This window comes from Scatophagus argus, chromosome 22 (genome assembly GCF_020382885.2).
Source record: "Scatophagus argus isolate fScaArg1 chromosome 22, fScaArg1.pri, whole genome shotgun sequence".
NCBI classification, from domain to species: domain Eukaryota; kingdom Metazoa; phylum Chordata; class Actinopteri; family Scatophagidae; genus Scatophagus; species Scatophagus argus.
The window spans coordinates 16648022-16671584 of NC_058514.1; the positions used below are offsets into that span (position 1 = coordinate 16648022).

General features: G+C 39.8%; 2 protein-coding genes across 9 annotated transcripts; one reads left to right on the forward strand and one right to left on the reverse strand.

Moving 5' to 3' along the window:
• Positions 1-1204: 1204 nt before the first annotated feature.
• On the reverse strand, positions 1205-14429 carry recql (RecQ helicase-like). 6 transcript variants are annotated; one of them, XM_046378878.1, is made up of 16 exons: positions 13663-13754; positions 13211-13552; positions 12571-12645; positions 11815-12051; positions 11558-11737; positions 11323-11429; positions 10427-10625; positions 10169-10335; positions 9783-9864; positions 9455-9603; positions 8765-8882; positions 8524-8662; positions 7763-7854; positions 7421-7637; positions 7183-7312; positions 1205-3663 (listed from the first exon to the last, which is right to left on the reverse strand). In XM_046378878.1, the coding sequence occupies exons 3-16, from the start codon at positions 12578-12580 to the stop codon at positions 2968-2970; spliced, it is 2523 nt and encodes an 840-aa protein (XP_046234834.1). In that variant the 5' UTR covers positions 12581-12645; positions 13211-13552; positions 13663-13754; the 3' UTR covers positions 1205-2967. The 6 variants fall into 6 exon arrangements, with proteins under 6 accessions (XP_046234834.1, XP_046234835.1, XP_046234838.1 ...); XM_046378879.1 differs by lacking the exon at positions 13663-13754 and adding an exon at positions 13049-13124 and having other exon boundaries at positions 13211-13634; XM_046378883.1 differs by lacking the exon at positions 13663-13754 and adding an exon at positions 5419-5557 and having other exon boundaries at positions 3525-3663; positions 13211-13632.
• On the forward strand, positions 13864-23316 carry golt1ba (golgi transport 1Ba). 3 transcript variants are annotated; one of them, XM_046378886.1, is made up of 6 exons: positions 13864-13992; positions 14343-14519; positions 15702-15793; positions 17014-17192; positions 17918-17999; positions 20377-23316. In XM_046378886.1, exons 2-6 carry the CDS (start codon positions 14504-14506, stop codon positions 20413-20415), a joined length of 408 nt encoding a protein of 135 aa, XP_046234842.1. In that variant the 5' UTR covers positions 13864-13992; positions 14343-14503; the 3' UTR covers positions 20416-23316. The 3 variants fall into 3 exon arrangements, with proteins under 3 accessions (XP_046234842.1, XP_046234841.1, XP_046234840.1); XM_046378885.1 differs by having other exon boundaries at positions 13987-14117; XM_046378884.1 differs by lacking the exons at positions 13864-13992; positions 14343-14519 and adding an exon at positions 14526-14684.
• The last annotated feature ends 247 nt before the right edge of the window (positions 23317-23563 follow it).

Below are 23563 nucleotides of genomic sequence, written 5' to 3' on the forward strand. Positions count from 1 at the left end.
CCCGGGCGCTGCACGCGGTCGCCCACTGCCCCGGGTTTGCTGTGTGTGTGTGCACGTCACTTGGGTGGGTTAAATGCAGAGAACAAATTTCATTGGAGTGAGTTCCCTCCAATGACAAAATATGTCACTTTAACTTTAACTTTAACTAACATTAACACTGACAACAATGTGTGCTTTACTGCACAATATGTCTCACCTCATCTTATCTCACCTGAAGCTAAAGTTGCAGCACACTCACACACTTTCCACTTTGAATTCACAAGCACTACAAAGTGGATGCTTCAAATCTTTACTGGTTCAGTCCACGCCCTATTGAATGCATAAACACAAAATTTCAGCATCACATGTATAGTTAATGCCCCCATATCATTCTGTTGCAAAAGGAGTTATGGTGCCATCTAGTGGAAGACCTGGCATCATCTTGGGATTTTCATTTTTTACTCTGTGGAAGCCTGGATGAGGCAAATTTACACATGTCCCTGTTATCTTATCCTAACCTTAAGCTTTGCCTGACACACAATGGTTTGCGCAATAAAAGGAAGTCCAACCCCACTCACCCAAAATTCAGATGGAAAGAAGAATGCAGACCAAACAGTCATCCATTTCTATGTATGTGTTCTATCTATGTTCTATGTATGCACCAATCACCAAGACAAATTCCTAGTAATGTGAAACCTCTTCACTTACATGGCAATAAAGTCTTTTCTGATTCTGAAAGTCTTTTCTGATTCTGATTTAAACAAACCTCTGTTTATTGTGTCTTTCACTGATATGTCTTATTTTGTTCCCCTATTTATTCATATACTTATCATATTACTGTCTGCCATCAGACTTCACCTGAGCTTCCATCAGCATTGCGGTGAGAAGATAATGACTGAATTCTCATTTGGGTGAGCTGTTCCTTCAAAAATTATCTAATTTTTTTCTCCTTTTAATCTCTGCATTTCCTCTTGTGATTTACCAGATAATTTTACTTCTTCAGGCCTAAAAATTACTCAAATAAAAACAAAAAAGAAAAAAACTGTACAGAAAAAGTTTTTCCACTACTCCTAAGTTTTTCCACTTCTGTTCAACTTGTTCTTTAATAAAAGTGTTGCAGATTCGGGTGTGCATAGATAATTTTCAGAAATTTGAGGATACAACCCCAATTCCAAAAAAATTGTGTTACTGTGTATACAAATAAAATGCAATGTGTTAAATCTGCTGGGTGTGTACTCATTGAAAACAGTACAAAGACAATATATTTAATGTCTGACTTCAACGTCACTGAGCTTTGTAAATACACACTTATTCTGAAATTGGTGCCAACAACATGTTTCAATTAAGTTGGGACAGGGCCAGAAAAAAAGACTGGGAAAGTTGTGTACCGCTCAAAAAATACTTGTTTAGAACATTTGACAAGTAAACAGGTTCACTGGTAATGGGACAGAATCATGACTGGGTATGAAAGGGGCCTCCTAGAAAGCAACACTTTGTTGGTGTTTAACAAAGTGTTGAATCTTGCCCCATACTTGCTTTTTACACTTTGTTAAACACCAACACATGACTGTATAATGATTATGACTACATGGGCATGTTTCAAGGCAAATGGCCGCCCATCTTGAGCCGGGGTCTGCTCCGAGGTTTCTGCCTTCTAAAAGGCAGTTTTTCCTCACCACTGTCGCCAAGTGCTTGCTCAAGGGGAAATGTTGGGCTCTCTGTATTACAGTTTAGTTAAAGAGGTCTAGACCTGCTCTAATTGGAAAGTGTCATGAGATAACTTTTGTTGTGAATTGGCGCTATATAAATAAACTGAACTGAATTGAATTGAAAGAAACATTAGTGAAACCGTCAGTTGATACCTACAGTATATGACAAAAAGCATTTCAATAAGAGGCATATCATGACAAACTTTTAAAATTTTACTTTTAGTGTATAGCTAACAGAAAATACAATTTCTGAATAGTGCTCGTTCAAAATTCAAATCAAACTATTTGCCAGTGAATCCACTTTATTCCCACCAGAGAAACTTGCTTAACAAACCAAAAGAAAGTTAGAATATAAAACAGAAATATCTCAGGACAAAGGCCCTCTACATGTTCCATTCAAATTCCTCATTTATCTAGACTTTAAACTTGATGGAAATGTAGTTTGGTCACAATAGCTCCAGCTAAGCAGCTTCGGGAACAAGAACCTCACATAAAGGTGTTTCTCAAGTTGAGATCTGATGGTTAAAGGTCTCAAGAATGACATAACTTCATATTGCAGTTCTGACAGCTAAGACAGTGTGGTGACAAAGGTTAAGCTTGAAGAGATCTAGTTAATCACAAAACAGGCAGTTTCAGGCTGCTGTCTGACTCAGTCAATGTCACTGTCAGCCAGTGACATAAATCTGACAACTGATTTAAGATGTTGAATGCCTATATTAAAGCTGTCCACTTTGATGGACCAAGAACCAGCAGCATTTATATTTAATATGGGCAGGGGGTGCCATTAAGAAACCAATAAAAATATATATCTGATTTTCCTCAAAGGACAACACAAGATACAGACTTGTAGCAGACAAAAACTTCAAAAACCCCAAAACAATGTACTAATCAAAATCCTTCTCCTTTTTGACAAATAAAGATATAAGTAGAGCTTTACATCAGCATTCAAAACTTCATATTATATTCATGAAGACATTCACCAATTGGCAACACGGTAACTGAGGAATGAAACAACATCTTTCAGATTATTCTCATAGCACATTTTTGTTTATAGAAAAACAAAATCAAATTATGTGTTAGTCCATTCATCTCAGTGTTCCCAGGTCAGATTTGTGGGGTATTTGTTGCCAGGTTGGCAGCCACTAGATAGTACCACCAGGTGGCTATAAACTCTGACATTTTTAAATCCTACACATGCTTCTTTAATCGCTGCAAACGTTCTGTGATAACACACCTGTTAACATCACACCTAACTGCAGCTGACTGAATGTCCGTGATGTCACCGGTGAACCAGCTTCCTCCTGCTGCTGACTCGTGTCCACAAGCTGCGGGCCGTCTGGGCGATGGTTGCCCCGCGTGGCAGACGGAGGCTCCTCAGAGGCTCGCTGATACATGCCAGCACTCCTGGCTCTGCAGGTTGCCCAAGATATTCATTGGAAATGTAGTTTATTCTCCTCAGCTGTTTGCTGTAGTAGTTCCTCAGGTTGCAGAGCTCCTCAGCTGCGGTCTCAGAGATGATAGAGGCCTGGGATGGAGAGCTGGGCACAGTATTGATATTGGTGTCACCACCAGGGGAAGGAGAGGGAATCTCCACTGCTGCTACATCAGCACGGGGTTTCCTCCTCACTCTCTGCGGGGTGGTGGATTTGCGTTTGGAATAAGGTTTAACTGGATGTGATGGTGTTTTCTGACCATCACTGTTATCTAGAATGTTAATTTCAACATCAACCTCAACCACATGTTGATGAAAGTTGGATCTTTTCCTATCCTCTTCTTCCGCTCCATGCCTGTCCGCCACAAGGTCTTTTACTCTATCTGTCTGTCCGACTGGTTTCAGCTCTCGTTTCCGGGATAGGTTCCTCTGTTCTTTAAATAGTTTCTGTTTGGGTTGTGTGGGAGAGTAGTTGCTCATGACGATGGGGTCAGAGGTCACATCAGTCTCCTCCTCACTGGCTTTAACAACAGACGATGTGTCCTATAATCAGAAAAACTAGTGTGAGTGAACAACAGTAGATGATCATCTTGGTATAACCCAGAAGATGTGTTAATAAAGAAAAACCAGCCATTCACCATAATTTCCCTCACTTCTTATCATCCTTTTAGAGCAATGTGCAAATAAGATATGTATAGTAGTATGTACAGTGAGGAATCAAGCATATTAGCAGAGCCAATGTGATGAAGTGTTAGTGACAGTTAGTGGCAGCATGCTTCTGAACAGGAAGATCATAGGCTTGGGCGATACTCAGATTTTACGTTAGTATCAGAGTCATTTATGCCTTAAAGTTCACAAAGAGACAAAATGCCTGGTGTGTCATAAGGCTGTCACTTTTTATTCATACGGCTCAAGTGATGCAGCAAAGACCTCACAAATGAACAGAACATTAACACTACAATGTAATTGGGATTAGAGTACATGGTCGCATTGTCGTCAATTAGGACAAATTATGTACATATCAGTAGTTCATTGTAAATTGATTTTTTGAAAAAGTGACATCTTCATGGAAGAATGTAAGGGCCAGATAAGGAAAGTTTTGTTACATACAATTTTATCAGCAGTGAACATCCATAAGGCTGTGATTCTTTTTATGACAGGCAGCATCTATACACTATTGGTGAATAGCATGCTATGAGCTAATGGTAATTTTGGAGAGGTTTCTTGAACAAAACCAGCCTTGTGAAGATTTTCAGATCTGTTTCTTCAGTCCACAGAGCAACACAAGGGATCAGTTCAGTTTCAGATACAGCTGCACAACATTTTATCAAAAACAAAAACAAAAACAAAAAAAAAGACCACAATAATATGTACAGAAGCAGCAAGCTTTTCAGTTCAGCATATCAGCAAGAGTCAATAAGAAGTACATACTGAATTCAGGTATATATGGTAGGTAGGCTATGGAGCTGTTTTTCAGAGGTTTGGCAAGGCTCATTACTTCAAGTGAAGGGAAATCTTAATGCTTCAGCACACCAAGACATTTTGGACAATGCTATGCCTCCAACTTTGTGGCAACAGTTTGTTGAAGGCCCTTTTCTATTCCAGCATGACTGTGCCCCAGTGCACAAAGCAAAGCTCCATAAAGACATGGCTGGATGAGTTTGGTGTGGAAGAACTTGACTGGCCCACACAGAGCCCTGACCTCAACCCCATCCAACACCTTTGTGATGAACTGGAATGGAGATTGTGAGACAGGCCTTTCTGTTCCACATTAGTGACTGACTTCACAAATGCTCTACTGCGTGAATGGGCAAAAAGGCCCACATAAACATTCTAAAATCTTGTGGAAAGCCTTCCCAGAAGAGTGGAAGCTGTTACAGCTGCAAAGCTGCCAATGTATTTAGATTGCAAACTCATTTAAGTTCCCGTTAGTGTAAGGGTCAAGTGTCCCAATACTTTGTCTATATAGTGTACATAGTTGCAGTTAATCATATTTTCTTGCAATCAGTGTCAGTATGCAATCAAATGAGGTCTTAACAGCTGCATATCTTGCAAATGACATCTTTTTATCACCCAAGCCTTCTGGTTAGGAGCGATTAGATAATCTCATGCTTACAATTTCTTTAAGCATCTGAAATGAAAAAAACAAACAAACAACCAAAAAAAAAAAAGAGATTCTTGGTGTCTATTAATCCTTCGGCACTCAGACAGTCTGATCCAGAGGTGAAGCATGAAAGTCTGGACAGAGCCATGCCAACAGAAGCAGGAATAAACAGAGTAAAGAATGATGGACTGTACTTTGTCAGCTTGTCCTCTGGACAGGGTTGGGGGATTAGGGGAGGCTTGTCTTGACTTTCTTGGACACAGGGGCATCTCCAGCACTTTGAACTGATCTCTTTCCTTCTTTGGCTTTGCCCTGGCCACTCACAGCTTTTACCTGCAGGTCATTAACAACAGTCCTTACCTGAGAGGGTTCAAAGACCTATATGGATTGGATGAGGGGACACTAGAGGAGAGGACATGGGACACTCAAATCTGGACATGGACATAAACAACAGAATCCTACATTCAACATCTCTCTGTATTCAAATCACATCATCTTTCAGGTTCAGATCTACAATGAAGAGTTTAAAGACCTGGAACCCTATACAACTGAGCCACTGTAGTTTCCTGATGAAGACCATGATAAGAGGTTAAAAGTGAAGAAGCAGAGAAGTAGGTAATGGACTTTGAGTTAAGAGTGTTTCGACAAACTACTACTGACCAAGCCAAGAGTGAATTTTCACACCCTCAGTGGTGGAATCTCCATCAGCTGCAACTATTTAATCTATGCTTTATTATGTTAAAGTACTAATGATAAGCAGCTGCATGGCAGTGGTATTAAGGTTATTATTACATTTTTAATCTTGTAAATAAAAGCAACAATCCTGTAATCACTACATAGCCAAACATGCTTTAGTAAAGCCTTGTAAAAGTCACAACATTTAGCTTCAGTTCACAGATGACTTACCTATGGGTTTTAAATACAATGACAAAATGAGCGACAACATTTCAAAACGACATGGAGGAAAGACACATCAGCCACACATTGGAAGAAGAAGAAGAAACTGGTTAGAGAGACTTCACAAAGAGAACAGAGAGGATTGGAGGAAAAAATAAAATCTCATTACTACACAGAGAGAGAAGAGCCCAACATCTACTATAGTCCCAACAGTTTTGTCCATTATTTGCCAAATATAAATTGTTTTTGCAGTATATTGTAGCCAACATGCAATCATTTAAGATGGCAGAAAAAGAAAAATACATTTATTTCTGTGTACTGTTGTCAGTGATTTTACACCCAAAAAAAAATTGTGTTTACTTCACAACTCCAGTATCAGTTGGACTTGACTACAGCCTAATCACTTTGCTGAGGAACTCATGTGAACTACCAAGCTGGTTCAAGTCTTTTAGTAAATCTGAGTCCTCGTTTTTTCAGCTGCTAAATTATGTTCACTTTATATTATTCTACTTTGTATAGAGTAGGGCTGGGCGATATGATGACATTTCTAATACTGTAAGAATGAGATCCGAAAAAGAGATCCACGTTCCCACATTTGCAGGTAACTACGATCAAGCATCTCTGAGTAGAAAATCCAAATTTTTTTATTTTTGGTCCAACTTTTAGGACTGGGGTGTCCTAAACCTTTCTGATTGAGATGCTCTGAGAGATGAGAGAGGTTTCAGGGCGATTATGCTCATTAAAAATCACAGATACTTTGAATAACACCATTCAAATAAGGTCTTATGTTCATTCATATTACCTCAACCCTATCCAGAGCGAGACTTTGTAAAACTCACTCATATTGAGGTGTCTTAAGAACATAAGCATATAAAAAAAAAAAAAGTTTGGCAGAGTAACTTGTGTGGCAATAGCACAGTGTCAGAATTTTGGAAAAATGTAATATTTCATTCTAGTCTTTCATTTCATTTTGACCAATAGTGAACTTCTCAATTACAATGAACATGTGTATGGTGTTTTGACTGTTGTGTGATATATCAGTGTGGGCAGCATTTACTCACCACAGTACCTCCAGTCCCCACCGGTCTCATCTTCATGCTGACTGTATGAGTCTGGTTCTTCAGCAGAGGAGCTTTGCGGCCCAGCTTCATGTAGAAGTAAGTAGTATATGGAGTGAAGCTGAAATCCTCACTGAAGGCAACAGACGGAAGCCCAAAGAGCAGACAGGGATGAATTACATACCTGTGTCAAACAAATCCCAACAGAATGAATACAAAACTGCAGAGCATGATGAATCACCCAAGATAGTCCTGCAGCAGCAGCCGCAAAATCACAGCTTCAGCCTGAAGCCGAGACAGAGTGGTGGTCTGGATCATCTTCCTGCGCTTGGCTGGGCCTTTCCCCATCCATGCCTCCACCAACTTCAGAGGAGTCAGCTTCTCACCCTGGGACGCCGCTAGCTCCACAATCTGCACGACCTGTCTGGCATGCTGGGTAATGTCCACCGTGATGACGTCTGGAGAGACAGCAGCCAGATGATCACCGAGTCAAATTTAGATAAGATGGATTTTCACATCCATTGAGAATACTTGGCTCACTCATCATGCAATCATGAAAGCACATCACATAAACACAACACACCTTCTGCATGGCGGCAAGCATCGCACATCTGGCTGCATCCTTCATCGTCCCACACTTCGTCAAAATGAACAGCCATAAGAGAGCGCCGACACCTTCAAACAGAGAATATGAGACTCACACATTCACGTCATGGTGTGTGTGCCATTATCTATCACGCTCTGAAGTACTGTGTGTGTGTGTGTGTGTGTGTGTGTGTGTGCATACTGGGGTGTAATGAGTCTTTAAATCCACAATCTGTTTTGACTATTGATTTTAAGATGACAATTCAATTCAACTTTCAATTAAAACATTTGTTACATCTGTAGACTATTGAGTTTTAATATGTATATATAAAAAGATGAAAAAGATGGGCTATGTGGTATTACGTGTGACATATATACCACACATATACTTATGTGTGTATGATCGTGTGTGTGTATGTGCTTTTTTGCTTGAATGTTCTTTGTGTGATTCATAGTTCACCTCTGACAAGTAATAAACACTGAAAAAAATTAGTTTTGACAAATCAAACCAAAAAAATTACACCTACAGCAAGCAGCACTGAAATATATGTGACCCAAAAGCAGCACTGCCAAAACAAATAAAGCACAACTTGATTTAGTTTGCTACACTATGTCATCTTTTTTTTCCCTTTGGCCATGCACTGTCCACGTGAGGGAAGAGAGAAAAAAAAAATAACTACAGGAAGAGTCACTGATCCCGCTTTCCATTTGATTATCGTTTCAACTGATTTTCAGTTTCGAATCAAAAATGTAGCGTACCTGTCGATGTTCTGGCAGTAATCGACCATCTGCCTCAGCTTCTGCTGACCAACGTTCTCCATTACCACCATGGTGCTGATCCTGAAGACATCAGAGAAGCCAAAGTAGACGATGCAGTCTGCTGGATTGTCGTCTCGGCCTAGAGACGCACAGGCGGAGGGTTTTTAGTCATGCAAATTGGCAAAATACTTAAGCAGTAAAAGCTACCATTTTGTCCTGACAGAGGGGAAACAGTATCTACCTGCACGTCCACTTTCTTGGTAATAGTTCTCAATGGACTTGCTGATGGTGTGGTGGATGACAAATCTGACGTCAGGCTTGTCGATGCCCATGCCAAAAGCCACCGTGGCAACTACCACCTAGGACAACATGATCATGTACCGTAACATGTTCAAACAGGATATCAGGTACATATTTCTATTTTTTTTTTTTTTCCCCAGTTACAAGGCAGCCGCACATGTAGTCCTTATCATCCATCAGTTTTTAAGATTTCATTTTGCAGTTTATGCATAGAAATTCTACCATTATGTAGGACTGGACAGATTAATTAATCACAAAAAACAAACAAAAAAGAAAACAAGCAATGGGTTTTGGACTGTTGGTCAGACAAAACAGAACTTGTTTTGGGCATTTTTCCCAATTTTGTGGATTTGTTCATTAATTTAATGAAAAGTAGTTGCAGTTTTATTGGTACAGCATTATCATTTTTACATGATAATCAACTGTCAAAAAAGACCAAAATCTGGTCACCATCCGGTCTTGACTGTAATGTACTTTATGTTGGACCATACTCAAAAACCAGAGGATAAAAACATTATCTTCCTTTATTATGATTGTCCAAGTCACCATACATTAAACAACAAACCAAATGTTGGCCCAGTGCTTGTTGAATCACCCCAAAAACACCACTAGGTGTGTCACCATAAAATACCTGGATTTTACTCAAGGTCCACTTGCGGTGGACGCTGGACTTATCTTCAGGGTCCATGTTTGCATGGTAGGGATAGGCCAGGATGTCTCTCTTCTGGAGTTCAGATGACACCAACTCTGCATCCTTCTGAGAGAACACATAGATGATCCCTGCGGCACACACACATCAGGAAATACAGACTATGACTACTCTGCATAGAAATATATACATTTCAAACTATTTATTCAGTCACATCTAAAAATCACTCAGCAAGCAACAATGTATACACACACACACACTATATACTAGTATATACAGGTCCACTTGTCAGTCTCGTTTGTTGCAGCACCTGACTGGTCTTTGTATCTCTTCTTGATCAGGGAGGCAATCTCATCTGTTGATGCATCCTTGTCAGAATCTTTAATACGAACCTGAGAAATAAGAAGACTCGTACTGTCAGTGTTGAAGTTCTACTGGCATGTTAGACTGAGCTGCTAAATGTGTTAACTTCCACAAGTGGGAAGCAGTACTTACATTTTACAGTATATTTTTAGTAATAGGGAAAATGTGCAAAATAAGAGATTAGTGTTTCATGATTTTGAAAGGGACAGACAGGTGAGTTAGCAGGTGTGTGTAGAGCAGATGTGTGCATGTGCATGACACAGACATTCCCTTTGTGTGTTTGTGTATCTAGGAGGTGGCTGAAAGGTGTGTGGGAGTTGTCATGGTTACCACCTCATAGTAGAGATTAGTTCTGTTGAAGGATGCAGTGAGTGTGATTGGCTGTTTCACACACAGGATCTTCTCGCAGTCCTTGAGGACGCTGCTGGTTGCTGTAGCTGTGAGGCCGAGCAGTGGGACTTCAGGGAACTGCCTTTTCAGGATGCCCAGCAGTTTGTAGTCTGCACAGGGACACACGTGTAAGTTAAGGAGGTTAGTTAGGTTGTCTTGGATGACCTATATTTCCACAGCCCAGTCAAGGGGACCTCTCACCTGGTCTAAAGTCATGTCCCCACTGGCTGCAGCAGTGCACCTCATCCACAGCAATACGACTCAGCAGGTTTGCCTTGTAGGCTTTCTCCAAACGAGACATGAGCAGCTTGCTCTTAGCGATCTTCTCTGGAGTCACGTACACCAGCTTGAAAGGGGCATCGAGAGCCGTCATTCCAGCCATGACTGTCTTGGCGTGGTTCTGCACAGATTATGCACAGAATATGCATATACGTATACAGGTAGTACAGAAGTAACCACACTGACACTCTATACATAAGGGTTTCAAAGTCCTACTGGACAGCGCAGTGGACCACAGCAAGACGGGTGGGACTCACTAGGGCAGGGACTTTCTGTGTGGACTTTGGTTTCTTGTGGGTGTTACGATTTTGAACGCCATAATGAGCTTCATTATGGTGCACAGGCGCCGAACACATGAGCGTTCCCGTGCTGGAGCATAATGGTGTTATTTAAGATGTGAGCAACGCTATGTTGTGTCCAATATGTATGGAAATACTGTCCACTCAAGACGGTTTGATTTGAATCAGAGCAGCGTCACATCGCCTTAAGTAAGCATACTAAATCAGTACGTTAATCAGTACATTATTATCCATAGTTACTTATATACAGTTAGAGTTACATATAGTGACTATATAATTATAAGTTCCATCCATCTACTAATTGTATCTAGTTTTCAATTTACTTGACCAAGACTGTAAAACTATATTAAAAACAATGAACAGCAATATATCATTGTGGAAAAAGTACCCTCAATAATCTAAGTAATTCCACAATCATCAATGTAAACATTTTTATTAGGTCATGCGCTTTTTGTCACCAAAGTGAAGATCAACGGTCTGAAAAGTGAGCTGAAGTGAAACATGGCTGTCAGTCATTACCTTGCTACTGGAAGCGTTCAACATGGCTGCTGGCACGTTAATGGAGTTCAGGTACATGATCTGGTCCTCCATCAGGGATACCAGGGGAGTGACTACCAGTGTAAAACCTGATACACAAACACACGTGTGTGATGAGATTATGGCAGGACTAAACAAACAAAACTATCTTGTAAACTGTAAAGCCGTGTGTGTGCACATGAGCTGTGTAATGATAGGTGCTTGGGTCCAACGTTACCCTTGGAGCAGACTGCAGGCAGCTGGTAGCAGAGGCTTTTTCCTTTTCCTGTGGGCATCACCAGGAACAGATCCCTGCCTGACAGGGTCAGGTTGACAGCCCTCAGCTGCAACGGTCTGAACTTGGAGAAATGGAATGTATTCTTCAGGTGCTGCTCCACTTCTTTAGACCATGGAAAATCTACCAAACATCAACAGAATAACAGAGGTCAGCACACAAACCTATTCACTCGATGTATAGCCATGAGTTTACAGTACCTGTGCCGTCGTAACGCTGCATCTCCTGCTTGCTCATTGCTGGACCAGCTTTAGATGACTTTGAAGAAGATGAGGATGAAGAGGATGAAGGCTGCGCAGCATCACAGGCCTCCTCCAGCTGCTGCAGCAGAGCATTCTTTCGAGCGGTCAACTCAGCTTGTTTCTGTAGAAGCTCTGCGATTTTCAGCTCCACCAACTCCAACTCTGCCTCCACCGAGTCCAATTCTGCCTGCGCATCTGAACAAGGACAGCCGTTGGCAACATCTTACCTGACCTGAGTGTTCTCCGATTCTGAATAGGTTAATAAACGTCCATGCTTTTTGTTTACAGAGACAGACTAGATGTTTTTAGAGTAACACGTGCAGCAGGTCCTCTCAGTGGAGTTTTACTGATAGTGTGAACAAGGAGGAGACTGTCAGGTCTCACACCTGCACAGGTTCTAATTCTCTGAGGATCACGCCTCCACGGTTAATGATCTCACTGCTCTCTGTACCTCCCCAATGTCCCTGCTGAGCTAAGGCAGAGTTATCTTCCATCAGTCTGCATGAAATGAACCTCGTCTTCTAAGAAAATAAAAACCCACCAAAACAAAGCGCAGTAAACAAGTGATGTCTACATCTTAGTATTGTTGCACTAGTTGGTCCTCGATGAGGTTTGGATCATTTTCCATGCAAATAAAACTTGTTCGGTGACTAAATATCTCAGGCAAACTGTTTCTTGGATTGAAAAACAAACAAACAAACAACCCAGACATACCATCATCCATATTTCTCAGACTGGCTTGTTTAGAAAAGAGCTTAACTTGTTGGAGATGTGAGAATGTGTGATTCCCTGTAAAACAGAAAACAAAAACATATTTAACAAATTCAGTTGATTTCAGTAGAAATGTAAAAGTGTATTTCTATCAGGTTGCAAGTTTGTGGGTTTCTATAATCAACAGAAATCAAAGGCTAGAGATACTTTCGAATTTACTGCTGTTATTTGACTGAACTATCGTTATTACACTTTCGCTATTATGCGATTGAATGCACAACCTTTATTTTCACTTTTTTTTTTGTTCCAATGACCACCTTTTGTTTCAGTGAGACAGTCAACCACCTCCAGTTCACATACAACATCCCGGTGAAAAGAGAACAATGGTGACAAAAACTGTCGTTATTCGGGCCACCTCTAATTTTCTAACGTCAGCATTGGTTACAAAGTAAACTTAAATGTTACATTTCAAGTCACACACCTTCAAGCCACGCTGGTCACAATGAATGTAGTAATGTATCTAACGTAAACTTAGCTACGTCCCCACAGCGTTGAACCTGCTTCATCACCAGAGATCGTATCTCGTTAATGGATGATCAACACAGGATATTAAAGCATCGTGTTTTAGCGGTATCTCACTCACGTGTCACTTCCCTCTTCTCGAGTTAAGGAGATAAGCTTCGCTGCTAAATAAAAATATGTCCCTCTCTTGTGAACTAAACTAGCTTAAACGTGGAGCACAAAGCTCTGAAAAACAAACTACTAAGCGTTCAGTAACTCCGTCCAGGCCAGGCCCTTTTCTTGTTGCTGAATTCACTTCTCGGTTGCTATAGCAGACAGCAGACCGTGTTGGTGGAGCCCATGTCTTTTATAGAGCCGGACAAGTAGGCGGGTAGAGTTAAGTTTCGCCCTGGGTATATCCTGCCAGGCTGCCGACAAACTCTGCCCCCTGCCGCGGGATTGGCACACCTTGACAACTCTCTCTCTAAACATAACAGTAGTCACAATAAAAGTTAATGAGGGAGATAATAGATCATGAATAGAGAAATCTTAAGAAAGTTTTTTTGTGGTCCTTAAAACAGACAGTGAACTCACAGCTATTTGGTGAATCAGAAAACAAATAAAATCAAAACTCGGTAGCGATACAGTTAAATTTAATCTGTCTTCCATCCTTTATAAATCTCCAGTAATTTGATGCATCAGTCCGTAGTCTGCAACATCCAATAAGGGGGCGTGTCGGTCCTGAAGGGCGCTCTCGTGTATCCTCGCTCAAGGCTCCTCGGGAATCCACCTTGCTCCTCAGAAAGAGATTAGATCATTTGGAACGGCGCGCAAAATGGTGGACATTAACGAGTTCCGGTTCAAGCCAATGAGCGAAAGCGACGAAAATACCAAAGAACGGACATGAGAAGTAATTTTCCATAGGTATAGGGTACTTCTCAATTCTTCTATTGATTTTTCCTCGCACCTCGAGCCTTGCTTGAACCGGAAGTTGTTCTGGTCCGCGAGGAGAAATCTGCGAGGAGGCATGAGGATACACTATAGTAATAGTAAGATAATAGTAAAAAATATTTTTAACCGACTGACACAAACCCATTATTGAATATTAGTTACTGATTGGATGATCTGTGACATTTCAACGTTTTCAATTGGCGTTTTTTATACCGGAAATTAAGTCAGATAACAAATTAATCTGAAGTATTATACTTTTTGGTCCACCATCTTGTTACCAAAACTGTTACTTCCCCCTTATCTGTTTCTTCCCTTCTTAACAGTAAAACTCGTGAGTGTGGGAAGCGAGAAGACACCTTAGCCCAATGAAAAGCTCCCTAGTTTCCCTGATCAAGAGCGTCCGAAATAGCTCCACCTGCTTCGGAACTCTAAAGAACGACAGTAACGTTGCCACGTTGAATGCGACACGGCGCTGTTCCGGAAGATGACAACGCGAGGAGGTGTGTTTCCGGAAGACGTGGCTGTTGCTGCAGTGGCAGCTGTCATCCAAATTATTTGTAGACAATTACTTGAATAGCAGACGTTACTTTAATATTTTGTCTATTTCTATTTCATTTTCCCCATTTTATTCGGCGTCAAGATGATTTCGCTTACGGACTCCCAAAGTAAGACCCTTTGTATATGCTTCTTTGTGCCCTTTCTGTGAAACCGGCTTTATCTGCAAGAGTTGGCTAACTAGCAATTAGCATTCAGTGCTAGGAAAAGAAAATGTGGCCCAAATAGCTATCACCTAACCCTAGTACTGGTCGTGTAGCTCCTGACAAGCTTTCGACTTGACAGCTAAACAAATTAAAGTATATTTATTTTTAAATTCCGTGTCTCAGAAGCTTTTACTAGCTTTGAATAAAGTGTGAACAACGGAGCTACTCTAAAAGTTGCATTTAAATGACTGCTATCAGTTTCACTTTGGTTCTTTTTAGAGATATTGACGCTTAATTGTTAATTTAAATATTGTCATATGTATTTATGGGGTATTTACAAAGGTTACATTGCTGTAATTTGAAAATACCAAACTCATTCCAATAAAAGTGGTGTATTCATTAACAATTATGACATGCGGGAGTCAGGACAAAAGTTTATTACATTTATCTAGATGAAAAAATAGCCTGAGAATTGCCTTCGAAATACTAGGAAGGACAGGGGATACATTAACAGAAAATGTCACTGACTGTATGCCCAGACATTTATAATGTTTGGTCTAGACCTGCTCTAATTGGAAAGTGTCATGAGACAACTGTTTTTGTGATTTGGCGCTACATAAATAAATTGAATTGAATTAATGTTAAAGTCTGATATTTGAGTTTGATATGATTTATGTTTTTTATAGCTTGGGTGCTTTCAACACTATAAAATGCAGATATTGTGATTTTAAAATGTAGTTTTGAACAAGTATTGATATTTCAATGCTTTTGACAACCTAATTGGCGACATAGAATAATGCAAATCTCACTTTCTTGGTGATTTAAATGTATGTGCCAGAGCATTAACATTTAGAGTGGCATTACATTATGTCAAATCAAAGTTCAGCTAAGAGTGTCCAGCTCTGCATTTTATTGCAAGAAATAAGTAACAAACTCTGAAGGAGTCATTTAACCTTCATGTCATATGTGTGTGTCCTGCAGAGATTGGAATGGGATTAACAGGCTTTGGCGTGTTTTTCCTCTTCTTCGGGATGATCCTTTTCTTTGACAAAGCCCTCCTGGCTATTGGAAATGTGAGTGTTTCTGCTTCATTGAACTGATGCTCACTGAGCAACAAACAACCTTCTTTCCTCATATTAGCAGGAGCTGACACTAATCTGCATTTTAGGTCAAATCCAGGTGTGAAAGTGTGTTTCAGTCGTAGGTATTCTGAAGAATATGTGATATATTACTAACGTGTAACTATGAGAAATATCATAAAACACACGAGAAAATGAGAAAACACCCTCTTCTTTTGACAAATGATGAGTAAGTCAAGTTCAAGACAGACTCAACACACTTGTAGAAGCTGGTTTCATACCAGGTTTGTTGTACATTAAAATCACCAGCATGAGCCCTCAGTAATATAGCTAGCAACTGATTTAAATAAAGCTCCATCAGCTTTCCAGAATGTAACTCCAACATCAGCCACCTATTAGGTGCAGATTGCAGTGTGAAAGGGGTAATAAGTATTGCACTTGTTGTTGTTTTTCCACTGGAGGGTATGGATCATCTTAACATGACTCATTTAAACTTATCTTTTTTTCCCGCTGCACACAGTGCTTCTTAAATGTAGGTGGGACTTGCTGTACATCAAAGCAGCACAGCCCTCATTCACTTTCCCAGTAGTTGGGAATCAACACACTGCAAATTCGCTTTAGTCTTGAGAAGCTGCAGTTTTTCACTATTCACAGACAAAATGTTATGTATACTGCACATTTACTGCTAAACTGACAACTTCCCATTGTCTTTCTGCTGCCTTTCTCTCTCTCTCTCTCATGCACCACAAAGAATCTTGCAACAGAAGAAATTGATTAATTCAGTATTTTTTCATCACCTTCTGGTACTGGCTCAGCTTGCTTGGAATGACAACCAAGGTGTTACATAATATTCTATCAATTTACAAAAAATGCCTTTTGATATTATAGCTTCGTTAGACCCTCCTAGTCATGTGAACTAGGATGTCTTCCAACTCCACACCCCCAGTTTGTAATGTGAAGTCTCCAAGCCCAAGCTGAGATAACATTGATGACATCACAGTGACATCATAAAAGTTTAAAAGTTTTCTCTGACTTGACAAATCTCCTCCAGAGCCACAGAAGAAATGGTAAAACTGTAGATTAATAACCCTTATTTCATATGCAAAATCAGTTGAGTGTCCCATTTGTTTTACTTGTGGTTTAATATTCCTGCTGATACAGTAACATGATATTATGTTATCCGCTCTCTAATACTGGACCTTTTTTTAATGTAGATCCTGTTTGTTGCTGGGCTTGCCTTCGTTATCGGGCTAGAGAGAACCTTCCGCTTCTTCTTCCAAAAGCACAAGATGAAGGCCACAGGTTTCTTCCTAGGAGGTGTATTTGTGGTACTGATTGGCTGGCCCATCATTGGAGTTGTGTTGGAAATCTATGGCTTTTTCCTCTTGTTCAGGTAAGAGGGAAAAATGGGGACAAAAGCTGAACAACAGAGACATAAAACTGATCATGTCTGATCAGAAATTCCCACTAAACAGTAAAATGTGACTGTCATCTTGTTGTCATATGGAAAACAGGACAATAGGGTGGGGGTTAATATTGGGAGAAACTTAAGATATGTGAATGAAGCTAGGTCGTAATCAGGGGCTCAGTTCTTTAAAGTTAACAAACCTGCATCAAATCCATCGGAACAAGTTAACAAGGCCTGTCCCATTTCAAAGCTCTTCTAAATGCATTGCAGATTTTTTCTTTCCCCCAAATTTGTTGCAGTCCATTGTAATCACAGGAGTCAAGCCTTAAGGTCTGCAAGAGCCACACTCATCACAGGATTCAGTCCCTACATTGAAATGGCGCTAGAGACTTGATTGAGACGAGTTGAGTGTAATTACTGTGAATTTCATGAGCACTGCTAGCAAACCTGTTAGCAAGCCTGTTTGATTATATGAGTTACTAGAACTAAACCCAAATCGAAACATAACACAAGGTAAACAATACATAAGTCTTTTTTTTCCTTTAATGAGACGTTTTTAATGTTGACAACAAATAATTAATGGTTGTGAATGTTTAGATGTTATTATTTGTCCACATTAATTGTCCTTTTCTGTTGCAAGTAGTTATCTGTATTATCATGACTCTAACTCTCTGTGTGTCTTTTCTCTCTTTCCCTCTCATCACATCAAGGGGTTTCTTCCCAGTTGTTGTAGGCTTTATCAGAAGAATACCAGTCCTTGGCTCAATCCTCAACCTACCCTTCATCAGTACAGTAAGTACTAGACAGCACTGCGGCAACCCTGCAGCTCGGCCTTGTTTACATGCAAGCATGGCTGTTTTTCTTGTTTATTAATCATCCTGTTCAAACACCACAACCACAACAGATTAACCTAACTGCCCCAGCTCAGTTCCTGTACATCACAGCTGGTTTGACAAAACAGTGCTTTCACTTTTTCTGGTTTAGTAATTCACATTTAGACTGCCTGTGAACATAGCTGAATTCAAAGGACTCTAAATCTGAGTGTTCATGGCAAAAATGTCGTGGAATTTTGACAACAAAAAAGGCTATCTGATGATGTCAGGGTCATCCGGGCTCCAGTGTTGGAAGACGTATGAGGTTTCTAATGGGGGCAGTTTCTGTTAAATCCAGAACTGCAAGCGAACTCATAGTTAGTTTTAGAGCTGATGAACATGTTTCTGTCTTGCTGTTTTGAGGTGAATGTCTCTCTGTCTTTGTGTTTTTTTTTATTAAAGCCTTCGTAAGGCTCTAAGGACAATCAGCAGTTGTGGTCAGTCACTGCCGATTTTCCCTTGCATGCTAACATATTTAACACACTTTACAATATTCAGAAAATAAATGTCTCATGACCAGAAGAGAGAAAAACCTTTTGCACACTGCTGTATATCTATCTATCTTTCTATCTATAGATAGATAGATAGATATGTACATATTTCATATTTTTTTCTTATTTCACTACTTTAGATGGATGCACTACAGGTAAACATGGCAATTTTTCAAATGCGACTATGAAGTCCAAGTCATCCATTTCACAGTACATCCATCTTTGCTGCCCTTACTTTTTTTTTGAGAATTTGTGCGTGAACAGTTGCAGCAACCTTTCGTCTTGTATAGGTAGTGCTGGAAGTCTTATGACATAGTGACTGCTTGTGACCAATACTTAATTTTCCATCTTATTTTAGTGTTAACTCACAAATTACTTTCATTTGCTTACCTTGCTTTTTCCCCCTCGGACCCCCCCACCCCCAAACCCAAACACACACACACACACACTTTGTTTCTCTCTCACTGTTTTTTTTCTGTTGACGGATGTTTTATAAAGTTGCCCGTAAAAACTGAGCTGTGTGCGGGCAAGCTTGTTTTTAATGAAGAAACCTATCAAAATAATCGAAATCAACATGGTCCCTAATTACACTGCACCAACCAGGTGCACTTTCAAGCTTAAGACAAGCAGCATAAGAAGGCCTACATTAAACAGGAGAGGTCACATCACAGTCAGTGCATTCATAGGAGAGACGGAATACCAGAAAACATGTCTGTCTCTCTGTGTTTCTCTGCAGACGAACTGCCAGTGGACAGGGTATGTAGCGAGATGGTGTCATTAATATGTGGCAGCCAATGTTGATATTGTGGTGGGCAGCCACAAATAAATGAACTTACTGGATACTATTAGTATTACAGTAGAACCATGGAGTATTGTCGCACAATTGACAATAAATTCTATCTCTTTGTGAAGGTATAAATACTATGAGTTGCTCTGTTTTGAGGTGGATGATGCAACAAAGCTCATATTTTGCTGTTGCCTTGTTCAGGTGCTGTGCGAAGAAGGGATTGAATTACCCGGTAAAATTTAACATTATGACAGCTTTCTGTGTTTTGGAATAGGAGCCTCTTAAGAAACCAGAAAAAAAACCAAAAAAAAAAAAAACAACCCGGAAATATGTAGACACACAGGAAAAGAATTGTTTTTACAAATTCTGTTCAGAATATATGGCTTGGGAAATAGTGACAGTGACAACAGTGTCCCACAGGGAGGTCAGAACTGTCAGGACATTTTGCACTTGGTCAGCAGTGCAAATGATAACTTTGAAATCAGTAAAAAAAAAGAGATACACATTGCCTCTGCCAGAGAATCCCCTCATCACTGCTTTTCCATTCAAATGAATTTGCTTGAAATTACTGTTATAAATTCTGGTTTTACCAGGCCCTTAATTTGAAGACAGACACTGAAGGCTTTGTTTGTTGTTTTATTTGATATTGAACTGAAATCTGCACTTATATAAAATAAGTGACAAAACTGTATTCAACGTGTGCAGAATTTTGCAAATTTTCAGAGAAATCCTGACTAAAATATGCAAATTATAATATCAAAGTAACCAAAAGTTCTGGGAAGTAATTCTGTTTGTCCTGTTCACCTGTGGTGTGTCCCCTTAAACCATGCATGCTTTTCATTATAAAATGCTTCAGGATAGTAAGCAAATAGTGCAGTCCAGCCATCAGTTTAATCCACACTAACACTTTGCATCTCATTGACAGGTCACTGATCTGTGTTTCTGAGCGTGTTTTCTATGTGAGAGAAGCTGAAAATCAACCAGGTCATACTTAACATGGTTTCTCTGTTGTCTTTCAGTACGTGGACAAAGTGGGCGAGAGCAACACCATGGTATAACAGTGAGTTTTTGTACCCAGAAAAGGCTGTTTGACATTGTCCCATCGGGCCAATTTAAAGCAGCTAAGGTTATATGTTCAGATCCCCCTCCCCACCCCCCTCCAACAGGCAAAGACTGCTTTCTGTTTGTCTGTAATTTCACTGGTCAGCGCTACCAGTCAAAGGTTCATCAGAGCGTTGCACCACCAGTCTATTGCTAAAGGGTGGAGTTACTAAGGTCACTACAATAAATTTTTCCAATGCTATTGATCCCTTCACCACTGAGTGCATCCGGCATGAAAATGGAGGATGGAAGTCTCAAGCACCATTGACTCTATCTACGTGACTTTCTTACTCTGTGGAACAAATAGACAAAACTATCAACCTTCCATAAGGATGAGAAGTGGACTCACAGCTTCCCATATTGTCACATTACTGTGCCTGTGCTTTAACTTTATTTGGATGAGAGCTTTGTAAGCCCAGCATTTTGTTTCTTTGCAGTTCTTCTGCGACTCTTTCTTTCTTTCCTTTTGTCTTGCAGCTATTTGAATACAAAGTGTGGCTATTGTAACATTTTTCCCATTTTGTGACATGTCATTTCTGGTTGTGGTTGCCTAATGAGGATAAATTATTTTTAAAATGACGATGAGTGCCATGGGTTTATAGTACATGCGACTACTACTGTTAAAGTGCGGTCACACCATAAAGTGGCAACACCTAAGTTCATCCACTTGATACATGTAGTGTCTACTCACAAGGCAGTAATCAGCAACATGCAGTAACTGGTGAGCTAATGACATGCTAGCCGAACACACTGGTGCTCCTTAGCTCAGTCTTTACCCAGAAAATATTTGGACCCTCCAAAAAATAATTATGCCAAAAAACTTTTCTTACACAAGTTCAAAGTAAAAGGTTACATTTAATGTCAGTTTTCCATCATGATGAGTCAGTGTGAATAAATTAAATAACTTTGTATGACAAAATTAAATTAATGAAAATTTCTACATGAACAATATGTTTATTATTCAAGTATTATACATGAAAGTAATGCATTTCAAATTATTATTGTCTCCAGTTATAAATCACATCAACCCTGGAAACGTATCATTGTTTCCTGTCTCATAATTGTCTGTTCTCTCAAAGGTCAGCATTGTTAAAACAGTTTGCTGCCATGCAAAAGTTGACCAAAGTTGCATTCTTCACTGATCAAACACAACATAAAAACCACTAACGATGTAAATGATATTGATCATCTCATGACAATGCAATGTTCTGCTTGGAAACCTTGGGTGATGACATTCATGTGGATGCTGTTCAACATGTTGTAATCTTGTAAACATTGTGCAGAGTAATAACACCCCCACACCCCCCAACACAGAGGCAATGTGGCCTCCTCCAGCAGGGCACACCACACCACTAATATAACTCAGGAACGGCACAAGGAACACGACAAAGATCCCAAGGCACTGACCCAGCCTCCCAAAGTCTCTAAATCCTTACCTGAACAAGCATCTGTGGGATGCACCAGGAAAAGCCTCAACCACAAAGGCGCTACCCACCCAACCCACAGGACCTGATGTAGTCGCTGCCACATCCAAGCGCTGGAGACCACAACAGATCCCCGAAGGTCCTGTGTCCATGCTCTGACTGCTCTGAGCTGTTATGATGGCACAAGGGGAGCTGCATAAGATAATAATGGTTTTAATGTTGTGCCTGATCGGTGTATGTGCAAACTTCATGTGTTTTAAATGCTTTTGTGACCAGGCCTGCCTTGCTGTTTTCCAAAGCATATCATCATTTTTTTTGACTTCTATCTTCCAAGCAGCTATGATTATAGCTAATCTGTCACAAGAAACATTTTTGTCATTTCTATTGTCAAAGTTACCTTATTTCTCACTAACTATTGACCCTTTTGATGTAAGAATTTTCTCACAAAAGCACTGAAAAAAATGATTATTAAGTCATTATCTACTCTGCCCCATGCCACTGGGAAGTCAGACTTTGTTTCTCAGTCCGGAAAATATTTGTGGATCTTGTTTTCCCTTATTGATTTTTGAAATATGGAAACTTCTCTGTATTCCCTAAACTAAGCATTAGTAGTGCCCTATCTGAATTGGGTACATGAGCTTGAATGTATATACAGGTGGTGTAAATAACATCTTTAAATCTAGTTGGGATTTCAGTGCCTCTGGAGACTTGGATTACACCAGACAAGTTAACCCTTACATCTTAAAACAAGTCCCCAGCAGCTTCGGTTGTTTAGGATTTTCATTTTTAGGTGAACTGTTCCTTTAAACATAAAAACATAAAGGTAATATTTTCAGATGCTAATGTTCATTGTAATGTAATGTAATGTAATGATGTAATCAGATTAGCTCTTTTTAAAATGGAGAACTTAAACTCTCCCCCAGTAATGCTGTCAATTTGTATAATGTAAAGCAACTACAGCTTAACATACTTGTGGACCTACAGACCTTTTCTATCTAATTTAGCAAACCCTACATATATATCTATAGATATATATATATAGAATCCATCAAGGGGTTAGAGACCTCTTCTCATTTATTTGTTCATCCAGTGGCCTTAAACTATATGTTGAGCATTAAATGCTCAAGTTTTCCTGTTTTTTGTTTGTTTGTTTGTTTTTTGACAGGGACTGATGAAGGGGAGAAAAAATTGCTTCAACATGGCATGGCAGATATCAGGCACTACAAATGTTGAAATGAATTATTCAACTGTAGATCTTTCTGTTCAGAGCATCCAGAAATTACACGTGAAATGACAGTGTTTTCTTGTATGACACTTTTGTAAATATACTATGGAAGTTAGTTTTGTATCTGCCATTCATGTTGTTTCTGGTCATTTGTTCCTGTCTTGTTATTTACTCTTTACATACACTGTAAATCAGATTTTAGTCTTGAACATCCATATACCCTACATGTATTTGCTAATGTCCAAGTCCAGAGAACCTTTAGAGGTGATCTGAGTCTATAGTTGGCCATCTTGATCAGTCAGATACCCAATCCATCACTTGCGAGATACAGATGGCTGAGAAAATAAAACTCACGTGTAGAAATCTGCTGAATACAGTGCACAAAGAGCTCTTTGAATGACACCATCATCAAAACATAAAATTATGTGTTTTGGAAGAATTCTTTCAGTAGTCTTT